Source organism: Rhineura floridana, chromosome 18, assembly GCF_030035675.1.
Source record: "Rhineura floridana isolate rRhiFlo1 chromosome 18, rRhiFlo1.hap2, whole genome shotgun sequence".
In the NCBI taxonomy this organism is placed as follows: Eukaryota; Metazoa; Chordata; class Lepidosauria; order Squamata; family Rhineuridae; genus Rhineura; species Rhineura floridana.
The window spans coordinates 18,132,023-18,155,420 of NC_084497.1; the positions used below are offsets into that span (position 1 = coordinate 18,132,023).

The 23,398-nt window shown below is 41.9% G+C and overlaps 1 protein-coding gene across 2 annotated transcripts; it reads left to right on the plus strand.

Annotated features, from left to right (window-relative positions):
- Positions 1-1,522: 1,522 nt before the first annotated feature.
- Positions 1,523-23,045, plus strand: LOC133372645 (arylacetamide deacetylase-like 3). 2 transcript variants are annotated; one of them, XM_061601527.1, is made up of 4 exons: positions 1,523-1,810; positions 6,917-7,133; positions 10,427-10,490; positions 12,764-23,045. In XM_061601527.1, the coding sequence occupies exons 1-4, from the start codon at positions 1,637-1,639 to the stop codon at positions 13,542-13,544; spliced, it is 1,236 nt and encodes a 411-aa protein (XP_061457511.1). In that variant the 5' UTR covers positions 1,523-1,636; the 3' UTR covers positions 13,545-23,045. The 2 variants fall into 2 exon arrangements, with proteins under 2 accessions (XP_061457511.1, XP_061457512.1); XM_061601528.1 differs by lacking the exons at positions 1,523-1,810; positions 6,917-7,133 and adding an exon at positions 10,163-10,196.
- Positions 23,046-23,398: the final 353 nt, after the last annotated feature.

Consider the following 23,398-nt stretch of genomic DNA (forward strand, 5'->3'; position numbering starts at 1 on the left):
TATCTGTTTTCTTGTATTCTGTAAAGCAGCATCCACACTAATGGTGGTGTTTGTACACTGGAGATGGAGTTCGCTGCATGGTCCTGATCTGCTTGCGTTCTGATAGTCCATCGATTAATCCCGATCCACCATTTTTTTGTTCCCCCTTGCTCTCGTACTTGCCAATTCAATCTGCTGTGAGAGTTTTTGGGTGATTCGATCAGCGGTTGGTTTGTTTTTCTCGGTGGCCAAAATTTCGTAGTTATCAACGTCAGGAGCCATGGACGTCTCAAGGTATTATAATGTATGTTAAATGTCTGCATATGTGTTTGTTCGTCTATTCTTTACCAATGAAGAGCAGATCCCAAAGAACCGTTTGGGAAGAGAGGAACAGTTTCCTCTTGCACCAAGTGCTTTCTGGATCCCAAGGCAAAAGCTTTGGAGGTTACCTGATTGGGGCCAAATGGTGTCAGGCTTATGAAAAGGTTACCTTTACCTTTAGGATGATCTAGATTCAAAACTGGCTTCATTGGGAGGTTCCTAAAATTTGGGGGAAGGTGAGAGCAGAGAAAAAAGGGGCTAAAGAATGAATCCAGGAGGCTCCACAGCACAGGTATTTGCAAGTATGATGAAATGCAGTTTTAAATTGGCTAATTAAAGCTGCTTTTCCTTGCTAGCAACGCCCAGGGCTTGGCGAGCGGTGGATTGACAAGTGACAGAGGTCACATGGGCAAGAAACGCTGGCTTCTTAATGGAATTGCACCATTTACAGAGCTTACAAAAATAACTGAATGTAAAATAGGGGGGAAGTTCGAAAGAATAAATTCTTGCTGATTTGCAGCCACGGCCGCAAAATCTGTGCCGATTACAGCCACAGCAAGAAATAGGTGACGGTCCGAAAAGATGGCGCACTATCGAATTCAACTGGAATCCAGTGCCAGGTCCAATTTGGCAGATGTTCTCCCCCATTCCTATTGTACACACACACACACACACATTTAGAGACCCTGTAACCCTCCAGAAGTTGGTGTACTGCAGCTTCCAGCAATGTAGAAACATGAGTAACTGCCCCATAATGCATCAGACCATTGTTCCATCCAGTTTGTCTCTATTGACTGGCTGGGGCTCTCCAACATTTCAGACAGGGAGTCTCTCCCAGCCCTCCCTGGAGATGCCATTGGGGATTGAACCAGCATGCAAAGCAGATGATCTAACCACTGAGCTACAGCCCTTCCCTTCTATAGAGCCACAGATCCCCCACCCCGGCATCTACTTATTTAACTATATGAGGGTGGAAGTGGAATACAGTTGGTTAACTGAATAAAAGTTTTAAATGTTTGTTCCCTTGGGAAGGAAGTTGCTTCCGCTCCTAACTTTATAATTGAGGTTCTGCCCTTCATTGCGACATTTTATGTAATTCCTGCCAGGAGCTAGTCTTTATGTTCTTATGGGTGTTTTCATTATGGCCAGAGGTGGAGTCAGTTCATAACAGTGTAGCCTACTCTGGCATCCAGACATATATCTACTTCATTGTGTGCCTATGCTCCTTCATCATCTACAAGAAGAGCCACCTGGGGGATGCAAGAGGTGAAGCGGTCATTTCACCAAGAGCATCAAGCCAAACCCATAGTGTTCGATTTGCTCAAAGTGAAGAGGCATGGTGTCCTTTTGCAAGTTCATAACATGTGTTCTTGTCACAGTTGCTATATACCCAGCTTTGTTTCTGGTCTCCGTTATCATCCACTACACACAGGCTGTCGTACCGCCAGGAATTGACCAACCACTAAAACTCCGCTTGTACAACTGTGTGTCCATCTCGGTGTTCCTTTTGGTAAGTTTTCATTATTTTAGCAGTCAGAAGCCTATTGTGGAATGTTTTTAAAAGAAGGTGTGGCTAGGGTACCAATGGGTATAGCCATGATGATTTTATGGTACCTCTGAGAGGTAAGAAGTCCACCCCTGCTAGGGATGGGCGTGAAATTCAATTCAGCTCACATTTCAAGCTGAATCCATCAAATCCGCACTTTCAGAAGCAATAGGAGAACCAAAACACAGCCATCCTTTGAAATCTGCACTTATTTGAATTTTGCAATGCAGTTCACCAACCAAGCAGTGTTTGCAACAATGCATATGTTGGGGGGAGGTCTGCATGTAAATTAATATAGGGGCAAAAATAACATACAGGAATGCATTATGTGATGAGAAATTGCTTGCAAACATTTGTACATGAGTTAAAACTGCCTACAAAAATGGGTTTTATTAGGAGAAATTTGCACGGAAACACTGGAGAATTTTCATGAGGATTTTTTTAAAAAAAACATAGCAAACTACTGCAGAAATGCAGAGAACTGAATTTAAGTTTGGAAAAATGAGAAACTGAGAGGACTTAAATCGGCAGATCTTTCCATTCCTAATCCTTGCCTAGCATCTGCTTGGGAACGGTTGGTCGGGTTCAATTAGATATACCTGTCATGAACCACCCCCGGTTCAGTCCCAGGACTCAATTCCCTGTCCCAGGGCAGTTGATCTTGGCAAGGCACAAACCTGCGCTTCCCTTACCAGGGCCGAGTAAACCTTGTAAAGTAGGTAGACTGCCACCACCCCTTAATCCGGTCACACACTCTGGGCCAAGGGGAAACCCAAAGTGCCAGAACTAGACCTGCCAAGGATTCCAACAGACAAGGGCCAAAGGTGCACTCCTTGTCTTTTAGCCATAGGCAAAATATCCAATGATATGGTAGTCCATGGTCAGTTAGCCAAGGTATTGGATTCAGGGCCACACTGCTCCTGCAATGAACACACACTGGTGGTGAAGTAACTTTATTAAACAAAATATAAGTGCACAAATATAGCGCCAAATTGGTTCCGTAAAACCCACACTCCTGTGGGCCAGGTTAAATACAGAGCGGTACAGTCACAGACAAAAATAAGAAAACTGTCTAGCCTATTCTATACTTACAAAGAGGTAAACAGCAAAATCGCTTCATGGTTCCACATCTCCTCAGAGATGTATAGCCTGGCTAGCGAATGGCAAGGTGGAACCCCACTCAGGTAGCATCAGCAATCCCTGAACAACATTAGTGACCAAAGACCTAAGGTCTGGATCCTATTCTTATGGAAAAATCCCCAGCAACAGCCCAGAATTAATTAGCCAATCAGGGGGATTTCAGATGATGAAACCTTTCTGGAGCTCAGGTCAGGTACTCCCTAAACCTTCCCAGGCCTGTGGCCTTGATGTACCAGTCTCCACTGATAAGCAGGTGTTCTTGCTTGAGCCTAATTAACTAGCTTCAGCTGTGGAAACTGCAAAGTCATGCTTCTCAGAGGCTCCATCTCAGACAAGATGTCTTTCTGCAGAATTCTTTGTCTCTGGGCCATTTTAGATATGAAGTGTTTTTGACAATACCTTGCATGTGAACTGGTATAGGCAAATCTGTCAGTTTTGGTGTTTCCCATCTTTCTACTCTCAGGTTCACTCTTAGGTTCAGTTCACTCCATTTTTGCATCAGTCTGGATGAAAATTCATGCATATTTTGAGAGCATTTCTAATTATTTACAACAATTGTGCACATTAGGCAAAACTTGTACAAAAAATGTTTGTTTTAGGATAAATGCATCCAAAATATGCACAAATTTTCATCCAGAAGGATGCAAAAATGGAATGAACTAAACATAAGTTTGGAAAGATGTGAACATTAGAAACACCTAAATTGATATATCCCAGTTTGCCCATCCCAGTTTACACGAAGGGTACATCTAGTTGAACCCTGCCTGCTGTTCCCAAGGAGATGGTAGGCAGAAGTAGACTTCCTCTGAAATGAACTTTTTTTTGCCTAATGTACACAATTTTTCCTAACAATTAGCCGATACTATGCATTTTTTTTACCAACAAATATATTTTATGTGCAGTTTCCACTAATATATATGCTTTTTGTGTATGTGTGCATGTTTTGGTTGTGTTTTTTCCAGAGAAATCTGAATTTTGAAGGATAGCTGGATTTCAGTTTATTGGTTCGGAGGCTGCAGATCTTAAAATGTGAACCACATGAATGTCCACACTCACACCCATCCACTCTTCTTATGACAGGATAGACACATTCACAATGGATAGGTCTACCCACTGCAATTTGTTTTCTGATAGCTAAATGACAGTGCACTTCTGAATCCCAGCTGCCTGCACACAAGTAACATCAGTGTTTGTGGGCTTCCCTGGTTGCCCAACAGGATGTTGGCCTGGATGGGCCTTTTGGTCTGATCCAGCAGAGTTTTCTTACATTCATATCTGCTCACATAGGGGAAGAGATGTAGCTCAGTGTTAGAGCATCTGCTTTAAATGCAGAAGGTCCCAGTTTCAATCCTCAGGGTTGTATCCAGTGCCAGTCCTACTCAGAGCAGACCCATTGAAGTCAATGGATACGACTAATGTAGGGTCATTCATTTGTAGGATATGGCTAATATAGGGTCTTATCTGAGTAGTTTGATGCAACCCCTAGAATTTCCAGAGGACTGGGTAAGATTTCTGTATGAAATCCCGGGGAGTCACTACCAGTCAGTGTAGACAATATTGAGGTAGTATGAGTCAATTTCTTACGTCCCTATGGACACCAAACATCAAGAATGGTGTGTGATGTTGTGCAGCATTGATGTGCAAGTGTGTTCCTACACTTTGGTGAAATAGCATGCAAAAACAGTCTTGATACATCCATGGATACCATTATATTGAGATGTGTGGTTTTTATTAAAGGATATTTGTGAATTGGTACTATGGATGGGGGGGATACCAAGGAACTGAGGGTCTGAAAACAGTGTCATGCTATGCAATCCAGAACTAATTTTTAGCATTGTGAAGGTTTATTGCTTCTAATAAACATGGTATTGATCAAGTGAATTAATGGCAGACATTCCCCAAATTGAGCAATAATTCTGGAGGTGGATGCAAGCCAGACCAAATATAATGGAATGGCAACTAGTCACTATGGTGGTGTGCTCTGGATACCTGTTGCTGGGAGGTGGGAAATAGCAAGGGAGGGCTACTGTTCTGCTTGTGGGCTTCCCAAAGGCATTTGGTTTGCCTCTGTGGGAAAGAGATTGCTAGACTACATAAGCCTTTGTTCTGATCCAGCAGGGCTCTTTATGATCTTGTGCAAAGTTAAAGGTTGCTTGTTTGTTGAACAGCAGGAGCCCATGGCGGCAAACAAAAGCACTAAAAACCCTTCAAAACATCATAAAAAGGGACTTTAAAATACATTAAAACAAAACAACTTTAAAACACATTTTTAAAACATTTTTTATTTTTTTTAAAATTAGTCATTTTTTAAAAAAAATGTCACCAAATGCAATGCATTTTTTAATATGTTGTGGTAAGCGGCGGTAATGCAGCCGAAGCTCTGCTCATGGCCGGAGTTCGATTCCAACGAAAGGAGGAAGTCGAATCTCCGGTAAAACGGGTTGAGGTCCACTCAGCCTTCCATCCATCCGTGGTTGGTAAAATGAGTACCCGGCATATGCTGGGGGGTAAAGAAAGGCCGGGGAAGGAACTGGCAATCCCACCCCATATATATGGTCTGCCTAGTAAACGTCGCAACACGTCACCCTAAGAGTCGGAAACGACTCACACTACAACTGCAGGGACACCTTTACCTTTACCTTTTACCACCCCAGTACATGAATTTTGTTAACATTGCTCGGCTGCAGATCTTCGCAGTGCAAAAATTGGAGAAGTGTAAATTTTAAGGATGCTGTTTTGTTTGGCCTAAGTGCAAATTAAGTAGATTTCCCTTTAAACATAAACTGAATAGAATTTCTTCTGAGTAGTTTGTATCCAGTACCAGTCCTACTCAGAGCAGACCCATTGAAGTCAATGGATATGACTAATGTAGGATCATTCATTTGTAGGATATGACTAATGGTTATGTAGCACATCTCAAATGTTGGAAGTGTTCAACTGTAAATGCACGCTTACATGTGGTGGGAATGTCTAAATGGTTATGAATTTTGGAAGCAAATTGTACATTAATGATGGTTAACTCTGAGGCTTTCTCCCCAATGCTAGTTTTGTTTAATTGGACAGAGGAAAATATTCCTGGAGGACAAATGTTCTCAGTTAAGATCCTGTTGATAGCAGCCAGAATAGTTTGGCCCACAAGGTTCCATCCATATGAGAATGGTTACTGAGATGCTTAGGTGAGAGAATGGATTTGGTTCGTAAGAGAAATGTTTGCTGAAAGGTGATCTAGTTTTGTAAACTATTGGAATATGAACTATGGAAATAATAGACCTGAAATAAACTGAGAGAGAGAGAGAGAGGGAGAGAGAGACTTAGCTGGGTGTAACCCTTTGTTGAAAGCCAAGCACTCATATGACACTTCCTTAAAAGAAAAAGAGGCAGGCTGTTTCTTTGTACTGTTGTGGAGAATACCAAACCCGAGCTTGCTATAAGTTTTACTTTTTACCAAAGCAATATTGTTGTTTGGTGAATACTCAGTGTTAGGGTTCTGCATTCTTTTTACAAACCAGTGAAAAGCAAAATGAATCCATTTGCTAACACCAGGAGTGTGGAACCTGTGGCTTTCCAGATGCTGCTGGATTATAACTTCCTGTCATCCATGACCATTGGTCTTGCTGGATGAGGCTGATGTGGAGTCCAACAAGAGCTGGAGGGCCACCGGTTCCCAGTAGCGTAGTGGCAAACTCAGAAGTGCAGGGTCCCTTCGTGTTAATTACATCCATCCCTCTCCCTGTTTCTTGTGTTGCAGGGTTGAGAATGAGATCCTTGTTAATGCCTAGGAACCAATAAGCATGAAAGGGGAGTGTGTTAACTACTGAGAGCTTTGACCCTGTTTGTTTCGGTTTCTCCACTAATTTCAATTCTGTGATAGTCTGACCTAACCAAACTAATTTTTCATATGTTTCTTTTCTTTTCTTGTTTTGCAAACAGGGAATCACATTAGAGAAACTGAGACTATACACTCTTGTAGGTCTTTTGCGACTTGTAACAAATGGGCTCCCCTGTTGCCGGGATTCATCCCTTCTCATTCAGAACCAGACATTTGACAAGGTGCCAGTCAGGATTTATCAGCTTAAAGAAAAGACAACCCAAAAAAGGAAAGCTTTACTTTACTTCCATGGAGGGGCCGGTAGTTTGGGAAGCATTGGTAAGAAGAAGAGACGTGTTTAAATTATGACGGAACAAATAATTAAGTAGAGTGTTCTTGTTAGGTAAACACATAGATAGATAGACAGACAGACAGACAGACAGACAGACAGACAGACAGACAGACAGACAGACAGATAGATAGATAGATAGATAGATAGATAGACAGATAGATAGCATTGCGCTTCACTGAATTTTTGTGAAGTTTGTTTTTTCAAGGGGTGTTAAAAAGCCCCCATCCACCCTTAATTTACTTTGTTTTCTCTCTTCACAATCTAGATATGCTGCTAATCTACCACACTTTTACAGGGCTTCTGGCCTCTTCACTACCTAATCCCAACTAGGGATGTGCTTGAATTTCACAAAATTCAAATTTGACACTGAGTTTCCTATTGATTCGGGGGGGGGTTGGGCCTCACAGAGTGAGGTTTTTTTCTACTGGTTTTTCGTGGCCGCAGTAGATTTAAAAAAAAAATTCACCTCAGAAATATCTATGTTATATTTCATTTAAAAAATTTTTTTTAAAAAAAAATCTACAAAAAATCAATAGTTTAAAAATATTGATATTAATATCAATATTTTTGTGGGGTTGAAATGCATTGGTATTTATAGCAAATAGCAAACATTGATCCCTGTTGAAGTGGTACCAGAAGGAAGGCTGACAGAGCGAAAATCAAGCCAGCAGCAAAATGCAGATCCCATCCTTGACCCCAACCATCATCATCATCATCATTATTATATTATTATTATTATTATTATATTATTATTATTATTTATATACTACCATCAGATGCACATAGCCCTATACATAAAATAAAACAATGAAAAGTCCCTGCCCACAAAGGCGTACAATCTAAATAAAATAAAATGAGGACAGCAAAGGAAGGGAGGCAAAAGAAATAGAGGACAAAATGAGGACTTCAAATACATGCACTCTAGGTATCGAAATTATCGAAAAGAGAAAAGAAAAGTCTAAGCTTTGGGGGTAAGGTGAAGGTAAAGGTGTCCCCGCACTTGTAGTGCAAGTCATTTCCGACTCTAAGGGTGACGTCTTGCGACGTTTACTAGGCAGACCGTATATATGGGGTGGGATTGCCAGTTCCTTCCCCGGCCTTCCTTTACCCCCCAGCGTATGCCGGGTACTCATTTTACCGACCACGGATGGATGGAAGGCTGAGTGGACCTCGACCCGTTTTACCGCAGATTCGACTTCCTCCTTCCGTTGGAATCGAACTCCGGCCGTGAGCAGAGCTTTCGGCTGCGTTACTGCCGCTTACCACTCTGCGCCACGGAGGAAAAGAAAAGATTTAAAATAAGACTTAAAATAAAATTGAAATTGAAGGAGCAGTCTGCAAATGCTCCGGGAGACAATTCCGGGAATACAAGAAAAATGGCTGAAGTCGAGCTAAAGAGCGAACAACCCTGGGACGGGTAAGAAGCACAGAGTTTGAGGAGCGGAGATCCTGAGCAGGGCTAGAATGAGAAATAAGAACTGAGGAGCCAGACTGCGTCAAGCTTTGAAAGTTTAAACAATCGTATGCAGAAGAACAATTAGGGATCAGTTTGATTGCAATATGGATCTCAGTAAGGTCAAGGAAAACCTGTTGCCCTTTCTCTGAAGGGAAGAAGAGGGCAATCCCTCCCTCCTCCATTTGCCCATTGTGCGGGTGGTTGTTTCACCCACAGCATGGCAAGGCTTTTGACCTCTTTTTTCTAGTGATTAATCTGGAGATGGAGATGCTGCATTTGGAAATGTATCTGATGGAGAGTAAATAGCATGCAGAAGGTTGGCAACCGCATAGGAATGGGTGTCTGGCTGCCAAAGTTCATCCACACTGCATTATTTTGTAATGAGGTGTCAAGAGGTACCTCCAAGGCACCCCACCCACCTCCATATTCCTCCACTGAGTCAACTATGCCCAACAGAGTCAGGCGAGGGGCCCAGGCACACATTGCCTATCGCCATCAACAGTTTCTCCTTTTGCAGATGGGTGCAAAACGTCGCTGGACATGGTGCAGGGTCATATTTCATATTGGGGCTCAGCACTGGAAAATGCATGAAATGCAGCTGATGATGTTCTTAGCCACTTTCTCAAATGTAAACTTCACCACCTGTGTACCATAAGATCACTAGTGATCTTTCTCTCGGTGTGAAGTAACTGGGGTGGCTCTGCCCCCATCCACTTTGCTCGCCAACACCCCCCAACACACACACCAGGCACCCCCAAACATAAACAGAGTCTCTCTCTCTCTCTCTCTCTCTCTCTCTCACACACACACACACACACACACACACACACACACACGACACTCCCATACACACATGCACACAGGGACTCACACATACACTTGCAAATCAGCCCCCAGGCACTCCCACATGCCCCCAGACACTGCACTCCCATAGCCAACTCCCCCTTTTATTCCAGGCATTAGCATGCACCGGCCACCACGGGCCCACTAACGCTCCTCACCTGTTTCTGCACTGTGTCACTGCAACTGCCCCACACCACTGCTTCCACCTTGACAAATGGCACTGCTGTGCAGCTCTGTACAGTGCACCTAAGCCACCTCCCCACCTTGGGCATTTACCTGCTTCGTTCCCAGGCTGCTGCCACCACCACCAATTGCTCCATGGCCGCTCACCCCCCCCAGCTGCTTGCCTACTGGCTCCACACCCATCCACTTGCCTTGCTCACCAGCAGCTACCTATCTGCCTCATTTGCCCTATATCTGGCTGCCCAACTTGCTCAGTCTCCCATTCCCCACCAGCCATCCTTGCCAGAGCTTGGAAAAGTTACTTTTTTTGAACTACAACTCCCATCAGCCCCAGCCAGCATGGCCACTGGATTGGGCTGATGGGAGTTGTAGTTCAAAAGTAACTTTTCCAAACTCTGGAGTTGGGCTTCATAGCTCATCTTTAGGCCACATCCTTTTCTTGCTCTGCTCCACACTTTCCTCAAGGGCCCTGAACCACAGTTGCTCTTTGATTGATGATGCTCTTTGCTTGCTTGCCTAAATGGACCTCTGACTCTGGACTTCCTGGAACGTAGCCTATTGTACAAAGGTAAGAGTCACATCCATTGCCCCACCCACTTTTTTCCCTCAGGCCCTGCCCACCACCACTGGCATGTGGCCCCTGGGAGGTTGCCAGTGAGGGAATGTGGCCCTCAGCCTGAAAAAAGGTTCTCCATCCCTGCTTTAGGAAGTCAGCTAGCCAGCCCCTGCAATCCATTTACTGGGATATTTGCTTGGCTGAACTTGTATGCATCGTAACTGACAAATACTCACTTTCAGATGCCTTTGAGAGAATGTTGCGTCATATTGCCAAGGAATGTGATTTGGTGGTCGTAGCGGTTAGGTAAGTGTCTTCTCCACTCCACAATTGTTCATGGATAATATCTTGAAAAACCAGCAGAAAGAGCGAAACATGACATTCAACATCATTTTGAATCTGAATATTTTGAAATGGTTAGATTTTGTTTTAATTTGGACAGTATTGTACTGGTTACGAAGGGACACTTAGGGGTAATGAGGCACATCCATCTGGCTGCCCCTTTTCCCCAGCAAGCAATTCACTGACCCTTTATTACAGGAGTAGCCAACATTGTGCCCTCCAGATGCATTCGACTACAACTCACATCATTCCCCAATAAGCAGGGTTTAAAAAGGCATAATTTTCCATTCTGCCCTATATCTGTCACATCCAGCACTGTTTCTGGGAAAATGAGAAGCTTGGAGATCTGTAATTGACATATTTGTCCATCTTTAGTGGTGACTGGAGTAAATAATGGTTGCCTCTGACATAGGACAATGAGCTCGGTCTCAGCTGGGTCAGTTTTTCCTTTTTCAATCAAGGTATGAGCCTAAGACTTTCTGTTTCATAGCTTAGTGTCTTAAAAACTGTAACACACATGCTTGCTCCCACCAGAGCTTAGGATCAGTAGGGAGGGAAGGATCTGTCAATTTTAGTTCTCTCAGTTGCTAATTTTTCCAACCTCAAATTCAGTTCTCTACAGCAATTTGCATATTGTTTTAAAAAAACCATGAAAATTATTCAGCATTTTTGTGTGAACTTTTCCTAATAAACACATTTCTGCAGGTAGTTTTGATCAATGTACACATTTCAGCAAGCAATTTCCCCTAATAGAATGAATCTTTCTATGTTATTTTCACTAATATATTGTTTTAAGTGTTTTGTTACACTGCTTCTTTGCTGCCCTGCCCTCCTGCTGGAAGGGTGGGATATAAATTTAAGAGATAAATCAATAAATAATGAATTCATTTTAATTCATATTTCTTCCTAATAGATACATTTTTGTAAATATTATTTGGTTGGAGAGCTGCATCACAAAATGTGGAGACGTGCAAATTTCAAAGGATGGTTGGGTTTCAGTTCTCATATTGTTTTAGAAAGTGTGAATTTGATAGATTGGGCTCAAAATGTGAACTGGATCAAATTTCTCCCCCATGTTCATCAACAAGTCATTTCAATAGATAGAGAGAGAGGGGGGGGGAGGGAGGGAGGGAGGAAGGAAGGAAGGAAGGAAGGAAGGAAGGCCATAGATAGATAGATAGATAGATAGATAGATAGATAGATAGATAGATAGATAGATAGATAGATAGATAGATAGATAGATAGATAGATAGATAGATAGATAGATAGATAGATAGATAGATAGATAGATAGAGAGGAAGGAAGGAAGGAAGGAAGGAAGGAAGGAAGGAAGGAAGGAAGGAAGGAAGGAAGGAAGGAAGGAAGGCCATAGATAGATAGATAGATAGATAGATAGATAGATAGATAGATAGATAGATAGATAGATAGATAGATAGATAGATAGATAGATAGATAGATAGATAGATAGATAGATAGATAGATAGATAGATAGAGATGAAGGAAGGAAGGAAGGAAGGAAGGAAGGAAGGCCATAGATAGATAGATAGATAGATAGATAGATAGATAGATAGATAGATAGATAGATAGATAGATAGATAGATAGATAGATAGATAGATGAATGGATGAGGGGGTCACAGAGGAGATAGATAGATAGATAGATAGATAGATAGATAGATAGATAGATAGATAGATAGATAGATAGATAGATAGATAGATAGATAGATAGATAGATAGATAGATAGATAGATAGATAGATAGATAGATAGACAGATAGACAGATAGACAGATAGACAGACAGATAGACAGATAGACAGATAGACAGATAGATAGATAGATAGATAGATAGATAGATAGATAGATAGATAGATAGATAGATAGATAGATAGATAGATAGATAGATAGATAGATAGATAGATAGATAGATAGATAGATAGATAGACAGATAGAGGGGGCACAGAGAGAGAGAGAGGGTTGGTTGGTTGGTTGGTTGGTTGGACGGACGGACGGACGGACAGACAGACAGACAGATAGATAGAGGGGGTACTAAGAAGGAGACAGACAGACAGATAATTTCTGAGCACTGCAATGTCACCCCCATGCCTCTGACCGCACTGCCATTGGGACATCAGCACCCAGTCCCAAGTGCCTCCAACCTGCTGTTCAACTTATGAAAACAGGAAGTAAATTCTTGAGCACATCTGATGAGGAGTAATGATGTTGCCTTTGCTCTTTCTAGTTATGGGCTTGGCCCAGAGAACCCTTACCCAAACCAGTATGCCGAATGTCTCAAGGCTGCTGTCCACTTCATGAAGAAAGCTGAAGATTATCAGGTGGAAGCTTCCCGTATTATCATTGGTGGGGACAGCTGTGGAGCCAATTTTGCCACACAGATTTGCCAGTTGCTGGGGGACAGAAAAGATCTCCCCAGAGTTCATGCTCAGATGTTGATCTATCCAGGACTGCAGGGGATGGACTTTTACTTGCCTTCATATCAGCAGAACAGCAAAGTGGCATTCTTGTGGAGGAAACTAGTCATCTTTTTCAGCTGTATTTACCTGAATAAGAAGGTATCTCTAGTAAATGATGTCTTGGAAGGCTGCCATGTTCCTGAGGCTATCAGGCTGAAGTACCAGAAATGGGTGAATGCAGACCTCATTCCTGAAAAATTTAAAGTAAGAGGCTACAAACCGCAAGACCCTGCTTTACGTAAATTTAAACCTAAGGTGTACGAAGAAATGAAGCAAATGTTGGAGGTGACGTTTTCACCACTTTTTGCTGAAGATGCCGTCATCTGCAAGCTTCCACACACATGCATTTTGACCTGTGAGTTTGATGTGCTTAGGGATGATGGGCTTCTGTACAAGAAGCGGTTAGAGGACAACGGGGTGCCAGTGAAATGGATCCATGTTGAGAACGGCATCCATGGGATAGTCTTATTTTTTGGTTATGGAGTCCTGTCATTTCCGTCAGCAGGGCGGATTGTAAATGACCTAGCAGAGTGGGTGACATGCTTATGAGGCAAAAGAAGGAAACATATTGTCTCCCCCTCCCCCTCCCTTGAAATATTGAGCCCCATAAAGTCTCACTCAGAGTAGACTAAGTTAGTCATGCCCATCCATTTCAATGGGTTCTGAGTAGGACTAACATGGGATGCAACCCAAATACTTGATCCACCAAACCAAAGCCTCCCATATATGCACATTGAAGCCCACCTATGAACACTATCCCTATGATCTCCTCACTCCAGCTTAGAACCAGGAATGTTCTTCTGAGGATTTTCTTCTTTCAGGGTCCTCTCAAATGGTTGGGGAATTTCAGAATGGGACGACAGGGTAAAAATGCTCTTTTAAGTTGTACATTAAAGCAATCTTAGTTGCTGCATTGTTTAGGAAATCATACAAGGGACTAGGAACAGGAAATGTAATTTCAAATAATGGTTTAAATGGCCTTTTTCTTGCTTGACTTAAATTGCATTTTGTTATTTATCAGACTTGTTTCCCAATTTTCATTATAAAATAATCCCAAAGTGGGTTACAATAACACTCAAAGAGTTGTATCCAACCAAGTCCTACACAGAATAGACCCACTGAAATTATTCCAATATATAAAGCTTTTAATAGGTAATTTTCATTTTTGATCATGCATATTTTTAACAATGAATTTGGAATTGATTTTTGGTCAACTTGTTTATAACTTCTAGCTTTTTAAATATAATTTTAATGTATATTTTATGGAAATCGCTTAGAGGTTTTGACAATGACAGGTATACAGTTTTCATTAAATAAATAAATTAGGGTTGTAGTCAACTAACTTTTACTCAGAGTAGAGCCATTGAAATCAATGGACCTAAGTTAGGCCCCATCTGCACTCTACATTTAAAGCAGTATTACACCACTTTAAACAGTCATGGCTTCCCCCAAAGAATTCTGTCATTTGTTAAGGGTGCTGAGAGTTGTTAGGAGGCCCCTGTTCCCTTCCCAGGACTACAATCCCAAGAGTGCCCTGGGAATAGGGACTGATTGTTAAACCACTCTGAGAATTGTAGCTGTGTTAGGGGAACAGGTTCATCATCATCATCATTTATTATTACGGTCATAGACCTATATACATAAAACCAATATTACATAAATTGGAACAGAAATATAAGGAAAATCAAAAGGATAAAACATCAGACTATTGTGGTCTATATTATATTAAAACATGAAATACTTCAAATGTCCTAAACATCAGGTGAAGGATAACCCTTACGAATTCGTTGGGCAATGAAAAGAAATTTAGCTACAGACAAACTAATATCACTGTTAAAACAAGATAGCAAAAGGGTAAGTAACCTGTTATCTGGTTTATGAGGAAACTTGTTTGTTATTGGCATAATAATTTTTTTGCGTTCCTCCTCATATAGAACACGATCGAAGATAACATGAAAAAGAGTTTCAATCACATCAGCTTTACATGGGCAAATCCGGTTAGCAAAAGGGATCCCCTGAAATCTCCCCTCCAGTAATGCCGAGGCTAGACAGTTAAATCTAGCCTTAGTGTAGACTGTACAATATTTAGGGATAGTGAGGAAGTCCAAATAGTGGGAGTAACTCAGTAGATCATAATGTAGGTCAAAATAAATCGGAGAACAAGTAGAGGAGGCTGCAGAAATTGCATGTTGATAGTCTATATCTCTAAGCCGAGTTCGAATAAAATGTTTTCTCGAAGTTGGCTCTTGAGATGTTAAATATTCTGGTGATAAACCTATGCTTGTAAGATGTGAGCTAAAAGTTTTTGCCCAGAGTGAATTATATGAATCTTTCCATAATAAAGAGTAACTAGGGGTGTTTTCATATACCACTTTACACCAATAATTGGAAGCAATAGACCATGCATGGGATTGTAGCGAGATTAAACCAGATTCTAATCTAAGTGCCACTGTTGGGGCGCATTTGGGTAGACCGTAAATTTGTCTCAGAAAGGATGATAAAACTACCTCTACAGATGAGTTATATGCTCCGATCCAAAGCGGGATTCCATATAACAATTGGGGAAATATTTTAGAACTGAAAGCTTTCAGAGCAGCTGGTATAAATTGACCTCCTTTGGTATAAAAAAATCTTAGAATACCTTTGACAGAATTTCTTGCTGTTGCTATGGCCGCCTGAATATGGGATGTCCAAGATAGTGATGTGTGAAAAAGGATACACAGATATTTAAATTTGTTTACTTGTACAATTTTCTGTCCATTTATATTCCACACCGAGGGCTGAAAATGATTAGCGAATACTAAAATTTTGGTTTTGGTGTAATTTATAGCCAATTTGTTGTCCTGACAGTACTGCATAAAAGCTCGAAATAGCCGTTTTAGTCCTACTTTAGATAGAGATAGGAGTACGGGGTCGTCTGCATATAAAAGTAGTGGGCATCGTTTATCAGCTAATTTAGGAGCATGAAAGGTCAATGATTGGCAATAAGATGACAGATCATTTAAAAAAAGATTAAATAGGAGAGGAGATAGTATGCATCCTTGCCTAACTCCCGTGTTTGTTTTAATTGAATTTGTTAGTTCCCCTCCCCTGCCACATTTCACTCGAAAGGAAGTCTGTTGGTACAACTGAGTTATTAAGAATAGGAGTCTTTTATCCATCGTGGTTTTGTCAAGTTTTGCCCAAAGTATTTAGGGGAACAGGTTGTTGTTGTTGTTATGTGCCTTCAAGTTGATTACGACTTATGGCAACCCTATGAATCAGTGACCTCCAAGAGCATCTGTCGTGAACCACCCTGTTCAAATCTTGTAAGTTCAAGTCTGTGGCTTCCTTTATGGAATCAATCCATCTCTTGTTTGGCTTTCCTCTTTTTCTACTTGCTGCTGTTTTTCCCAGCATTATTGCCTTTTCTAGTGAATCATGTCTTTTCATTATGTGTCCAAAGTATGATAACCTCAGTTTCATCATTTTAGCTTCTAGTGATAGTTCTGGTTTAATTTGTTCTAACACCCAATTATTTGTCTTTTTCACAGACCATGTTATGTGCAAAGCTCTCCTCTAACACCACATTTCAAATGAGCAGATTTTTCTCTTATACGCTTTTTTCACTGTCCAACTTTCACATCCATACATAGAGATCCGGAATAGTGATAGTTCTAGTTTCGTTTGTTCTAACACCCAATTATTGGTCTTTTTCACAGTCCATGTTATGTGCAAAGCTCTCATCTAACACCACATTTCAAAGGAGTTGCTTTTTCTCTTATCCGGTTTTTTCACTATCCAACTTTCACATCCATACATAGAGATCGGAAATACCATGGTCTGAATGATCCTGACTTTAGTGTTCAATGATACATCTTTGCATTTGATGACCTTTTCTAGTTCTCTCACAGCTGCCCTCCCCAGTCCTAGCCTTCTTCTGATTTCTTGACTATTGTCTCCAGTTTAGTTAATGACTGTGCCAAGCTATTGATAATCCTTGACAAGTTCAATGTCCTCGTTGTCAACTATAAAGTTACATAAATCTTCTGTTGTCATTACTTTAGTCTTTTTGATGTTCAGCTGTAATCCTGTTTTTGTGCTTTCCTCTTTAACTTTCATCAGTATTCATTTTAAATCATTACTGGTTTCTGCTAATAGTATGGTATCGTCTGCATATATTAAAATTTCTCCCTCCAATTTTCACATCTCCTTCATCTTGGTCCAATTCCACTTTCCATCTGATATGTTCTGCGTATAGATTAAGTAAATAGGGTGATGAAATACACCCCTGTCTCACACCCTTTCTGATGGGGAACCAAACGGTTTCTCCATATTCTGTCCTTACACTAGCCTCTTGTCCAGAGTATAGGTCACACATCAGAACAATCAGATGCTGAGGCACCCCCATTTCTTTTAAAGCATTCCATAGTTTTCATGATCTACACAGTCAAAGGCTTTGCTGTAATCTATAAAGCACAGGGTGATTTTCTTCTGAAATTCCTTGGTCCATTCCATTATCCAACGTATGTTTGCGATATGATCTCTGGTGATCTCCCTTTCTAAATCCAGCTTGGACGTCTGGCATTTCTCGCTCCATATATGGTAAGAGCCTTTGTTGTAGAATCTTGAGCATTACTTTACTTGCATGGGATATTAAGGCAATAGTTCGATGGTGTAGTGGTTAAGGTGCTGGACTATGACCTGGAAGACCAGGGTTTGAATCCCCACACAGCGACAAAGTTCACTGGGTAACCTTGGGCCAGTCACTGCCTCTCATACTCAGAGGAAGGCAATGGTAAACCCCCTCTGAATACTGCTTACCATGAAAACCCTATTCATAGGGTCACCATAAGTCGGGATTGACTTGAAGGCAGTCCATTTCCATTCTTGATAATTACTGCATTCCCTGGGATCCCTTTTCTTTGGAATTGGGATGTATATTGAACACTTCCAGTCTGTGGGCCACTGTTTAGTTTTCCATATTTCTTAACAGATATTCAGAGGGGGTTTACCATTGCCTTCCTCTGAGTTTGGATGCATCTTAGTCTGGTGTCTCAGCTTTGACCATTCTGCCTTGGGTGCCTCTTGGTCTAGACTCCTGACGGCATTGCTCTCAGCAGGCCCACCCTTAGCATGAGCGGGGCCCAGGGCAAAAGCATAGTTGGGGACCCCCACATTCTTTCTCTCTATATATATCCTTTCCTCCAGGCAGCGGTGGAGGCTTAGAATCCCCACACAGCCATGAAACTCCCTGGTTGACCTTGGGCCAGTCACTGCCGCTCAGCCTCATGAAAACCCTATTCATAGGGTCGCCGTAAGTCGAGATCGACTTGAAGGCAGTACATTGACATTTTATTTCTATAAATAAAATAGCTTTTCTTATTTCACTAAGTCTTAAGTCTCAGCGCTATAAATGCAAGATAAAAGCCTGCTACTTAGGAAAATGCACACATTGGCACACGCGCAGCTCAGACCGTTGACAATCTCTGCCAATATCTATATAAATGTACATAACAAGTTGGAGGTTAAAGGACATCCCTTGGGCACTATGTTGGCTATTCCTGGCATACTACCTATGACAGCCTTCCACAGCTTGGTGCCCTCCAGCTGTTTGGGGCTACAATTGGCAAGGATAGCCAGGGCTATGGGAGTTGGAGTCCCAAACATCTGGAGGGCACCAGTTTAGGGAAATCTGTGGCATGGAGTAACCCTCAATCAATTTTTTTCATCACCATTCAATGTATGATTATCAGAGTGGTGTACAAAAGTAAAAAAAGTAAGGCTTGTACCCAACAAAGCCCTAGGTCACATCCACACCGTACATTTGAAGCACATACCTTCCCCCAAAGAATCATGGCAACCCAATGACTTTCCTACATGATTGTTGGCATGCAGTGCCCTCTGCTGGTGCAGTGTCACACTGGAAAACTGCTGTTAAGGGTGAAATTTCATTTTGAACAGAGGACATGAGTTTACTCTCCGCTTTGCCTTCAGCAGCACTCCAATTCATAAATAGGAAGCCACCAATTTATTTATTTATATATATTTATTATACTTGTATACCGCCCCATAGCCGAAGCTCTCTGGGTGGTTTACAGTAACTAAAAACATTAAAACAAATACAATTTAAAACAGATCTTATAGAAACAATTTAAAACACAATTTAAAAAATTTAAACAGTATAATGTATGAAGACATGTGCCCAATTTGAGAAGGACTGGAGTGACGTCAGCAAACAATCCCTAGCAGATCATAGAATAATAGAATCATAGAATAGTAGAGTTGGAAGGGGCCTATAAGGCCATCAAGTCCAACCCCCTGCTCAATGCAGGAATCCAAATGAAAGCATTCCCGACAGATGGCTGTCCAGCTGCCTCTTGAATGCCTGCAGTGTCAGAGAGCCCACGACCTCTCTAGGTAATTGGTTCCATTGTCATACGGCTCTAACAGGAATTTTATCCTGATGTCCAGTTGAAATCTGACTTCCTGCAACTTGAGCCCATTATTCTGTGTCCTGCACTCTGGGACGATCAAGAAGAGATCCCGGCCCTCCTCTATTTGACAACCTTTCATGTACTTGAAGAGTGCTATCACATCCCCCCTCAGTCTTCTCTTCTCCAGGCTAAGCATGCCCAGTTCTTTCAGTCTCTCCTCATAGGGCTTTGTTTCCAGTCCCCTGATCATCCTTGTTGCCCTCCTCTGAACCTGTTCCAGTTTGTCTGCATCCTTCTTGAAGTGCAGAGACCAGAACTGGACACAGTAGTCAAGATGAGGCCTAACCAGTGCTGAATAGAGGGGAACTAATACTTCACACGATTTGGAAACTATACTTCTGTTAATGCAGCCTAATATAGCATTTACCTTTTTTGCAGCCGCTTCACACTGTTGGCTCATATTCAGCTTGTGATCAACGACAATTCCAAGATCCTTCTCACATGTCATATTGCTGAGCCAAAAATTGCTCAAAAATGATAAAAATTGCCCCTTTCTTAGCAGATCTACGATTGCTGTCACAGCATTTATTTCACATGGTAACAGCCACAGGGAAAAAGGCATTTTTGGTTGCCTTTCAGCTGATGCTGAAGGCTTGTGGGACTGCCCAGTTGTACCTGGAGGGCTGGGGAAGATTTTAAAAAAAGCTGAGCAAGAGGCCACAGATAGGAACAGCCATCACCCTCCCCAGCAGACTCAGTCTTCACCCCGTTTCAGACTGAGGGCCACATTCACTCATGAAGAGCATGCCAGTGGTGGGTGGAGCCAAAGGCAAAAGAGGGAGGAGCAAAAGATGCAACTCTTTCCTTTGTATGTTACGCTGCATTCCAACCTTACAAAAGTCTGTGGTTTCTACACACACACACACAGAACACACCCTTCTCCAGCCAGGCAAGCAAAAGTCATTCTCACAGTTCAAGCTAGCAATGGGCTGTGTTTCTGCAGTATTTGCCATTGGATTAATTATTATTTCTGATATTCTCTGTCTTTGGGGGGGGATTTTGAAATAGCAACTCTCTGCCCCTGGTTTCTGATTCATTCTTTTTTTCCGATTCTTTTTTTTTAATCACTTTGAAATCATTGATAGTGTAATACTTTTATCCATCTGCTTTCTATATGAGCATTCCCTTTCACTGATGTCAGTGAAGTGTTGATTGTAACTGAGAGACAGAAAGCAGCAGGAGGAATGAGGTGTTGATTGTAAGCAGTAGGGGAGAAGACACTGACTTGATTATCTGCCTTAAGCTGATCCGCCGTGCACTTGAAAAGGAATGTAAACAGGCAATCATTACAGAGTTCAGAATAAAGATTGATACCAGCGGAGACTTGTGAATAAATCACGATTGCAATATCGATACCTCTCTGCAAAGAAAATGTGTGTGTGAGAGAGACAGAGAAGAAAAATGAAACGATAGCAGAGGAAAAAGGAATTGGATCATTAACAACCACCAGGGGGCCACCCTTAAAAACAAAACATAAAAATTGAGAGGATTCCATTCCAGTTCAAGCAGGAATTCCTGGGCAGAGTCCTGAGTGCCAGAGAGAGAAGCCTGGAAGACTGCATTCACCCCCCAAATTGAGGTTCCCCATCCCTGCTTTGTATTGATGACTGTCCCTTGCCTTTCATAGGTATAAATCAGTAGCAAATTCAAAAGTGCAGGATCACTTCATGTTAGTTGTGCCACACACATCTTTTCCCACTTTCCCTCATCTCCCGTGCTCTCCCTTTCATCTTGCAGGTCCACACCCCTCTACAACAGACGTCCCTAGGAGCCAATCAGCATGAAGGGGGAATCTGTGTCCTAGCTACTGAGAAGAGTCTTCTCAGTGGCTAACTTACCTCCTTTCACTCTGATTGGCTTCAATCTGCACAAAAGGACAAGGGCTTTTCTCAGTGGCTAGAATGCTCCCTTTTCATGCTGACTGGCATGCTCATAGGGACCTGGTTGGGATCCTGCTCCCAAAAATGTTAATGGGTCTGTGACCCCCCACAACCCTAGACAAGTGTTGCTGCTTCCAACACTGCATCTCCATGCTGGTTAAAGAGCTTTGCTTGGTCCTTCCTGCCCATTAACATCCCAGGTCCTTGAATGGCAACCTTGCCCCAAGAACAGAACAGCCATCTTATGGGAACAGAAATGTGTGCTCTTTTAGATTTCTAGACATGGTTATCAGGGGCAGGACAAATATATGTCTCGATTTTGGCAGCTTGTAAAACTGTGTATAGCCAAGCAGCAGGGACAGAGGAGAAATTTGATTCAGTTCACATTGAAAAGCGAATCCAAAATCTGCACTTTCTAAAACAACATGAGAACTGAAATACAGGCACCCTTGGAAATGTGCACTTCTTCATATTTTGCAATGCAGTTCTTCAACGAAACAATACTTACAAGAATGCATCTATTAGAGGGAAGTGTGTATAAAAATAAAGATGTTAGTGAAAGTACAGACACACGCATTGCATTCAGAGAAAGTGCTTGCAAAAATGTGTACGTGAGTCAAAACTACATACAAAAAGGTGTCTATTGGAAGAAATTTGCAGTAAAATGCCAAAGGATTTTCATGAGAATGTTTTTTTTTTTTAAAAGCAAGTTGCTTCAGAAATGTGAGAGCTGAAGTTAAGGTTTTAAAAATGAGAAACGGAAAGAACCCAAATGAACAAATCCTTCCATCCATTCCAAGTAGCAACAGCCAGTTTGCCCTGTGCTGAAGTTCATATATGTGGAAGGCTGGGGAAACAGAAACCTCTCTGGCCACCAGATGCCACCAGAGAGTTAAATAAATAAAGCATCCTCCTCATACTCTTCTGGAAAGTGACACAAAACGTGGAGGAAGGATCCTTTTGATATACCCCTCTGCCACATTAATCCCTAGATTGCAGGGTTCTGTACCACCAAAAAAGTATGCTGACAGGGCTAACTCCACTGTCAGAGGCAACATGGCTCTGAACACCAGTTGCTGGGAATCACTGGGCCAGGTAGGGAGAGGGGACACTGTTGCACTCAGGTCTTGCTTGTGGGCTTCCCATAAGGGGCATCTGGTTGTCCACCATGAGAATAGCCTAGGAGAATTGAATCCCATTATTTTGCCCTTATTGCAACCCTGGGCTCCTGCTAGAAGGACGGGATATAAATCAAATAAATAAATAAATAAATATTCATATCAGGCTAATGGCTGATAAGATTTGATCAAAGGATTCTGAACAAATGGCTAAGTGTTTGCTGGCAAGAGAAAAAGCTGGATTTTGCCCAAGTGCAGCTTCGAGGCTTCAAAGGAGAAGCGAGAGAAGACCAACTGCACAAAATAAATTAGACACTGGGCAACATCCTGGTTCAGCAAGTGGAAAAACATGGGCTAAAGCTCCCTATACAGTGGGTTTGGCAAGGGCAATTGCAAAGGATATTTAATTAAATGCAGGGGGAACTAATTGGGATCTTCTCTTCAGAATCTGAGAGGTCTGACCTCCAGGGCTGTCAAATGTTTTCATATGGGGTTCCATCATTCTAAGATGCTCTGCGTTGTGTTGAGTATGTATATTGATTTAGTACTGATACTCTTTAAGCTTATTAATTTTGTGTTAGGGACAATTCTTTTCTATAATAAATTCTTTAATCTATTTCTGGCATCCAGTGCTTCTGTTCAAATGGCTCGCCCACCCTCATAAACCTAGACTGTGAGAGCTGAAGGACTATCTGCAGTCAGATTTTATAACAAAATTGGGATCACATCCCATATAAATTAGCTCTACAAATAATCTCTTCAAAAGGATGCTGGACTAGATGGGCCTTTGGGTGATCCAGCAGCCAGGGTCTTCTTATGGACTCACAATGTCCATGTTTTGCATTCCTGCACAAGCCATATAACTTGGTAACACTGCAAAGCTGCAGGGCTGCCTGAAGATGGAGGGAAGTGGGGCCATTTGCCCCAGG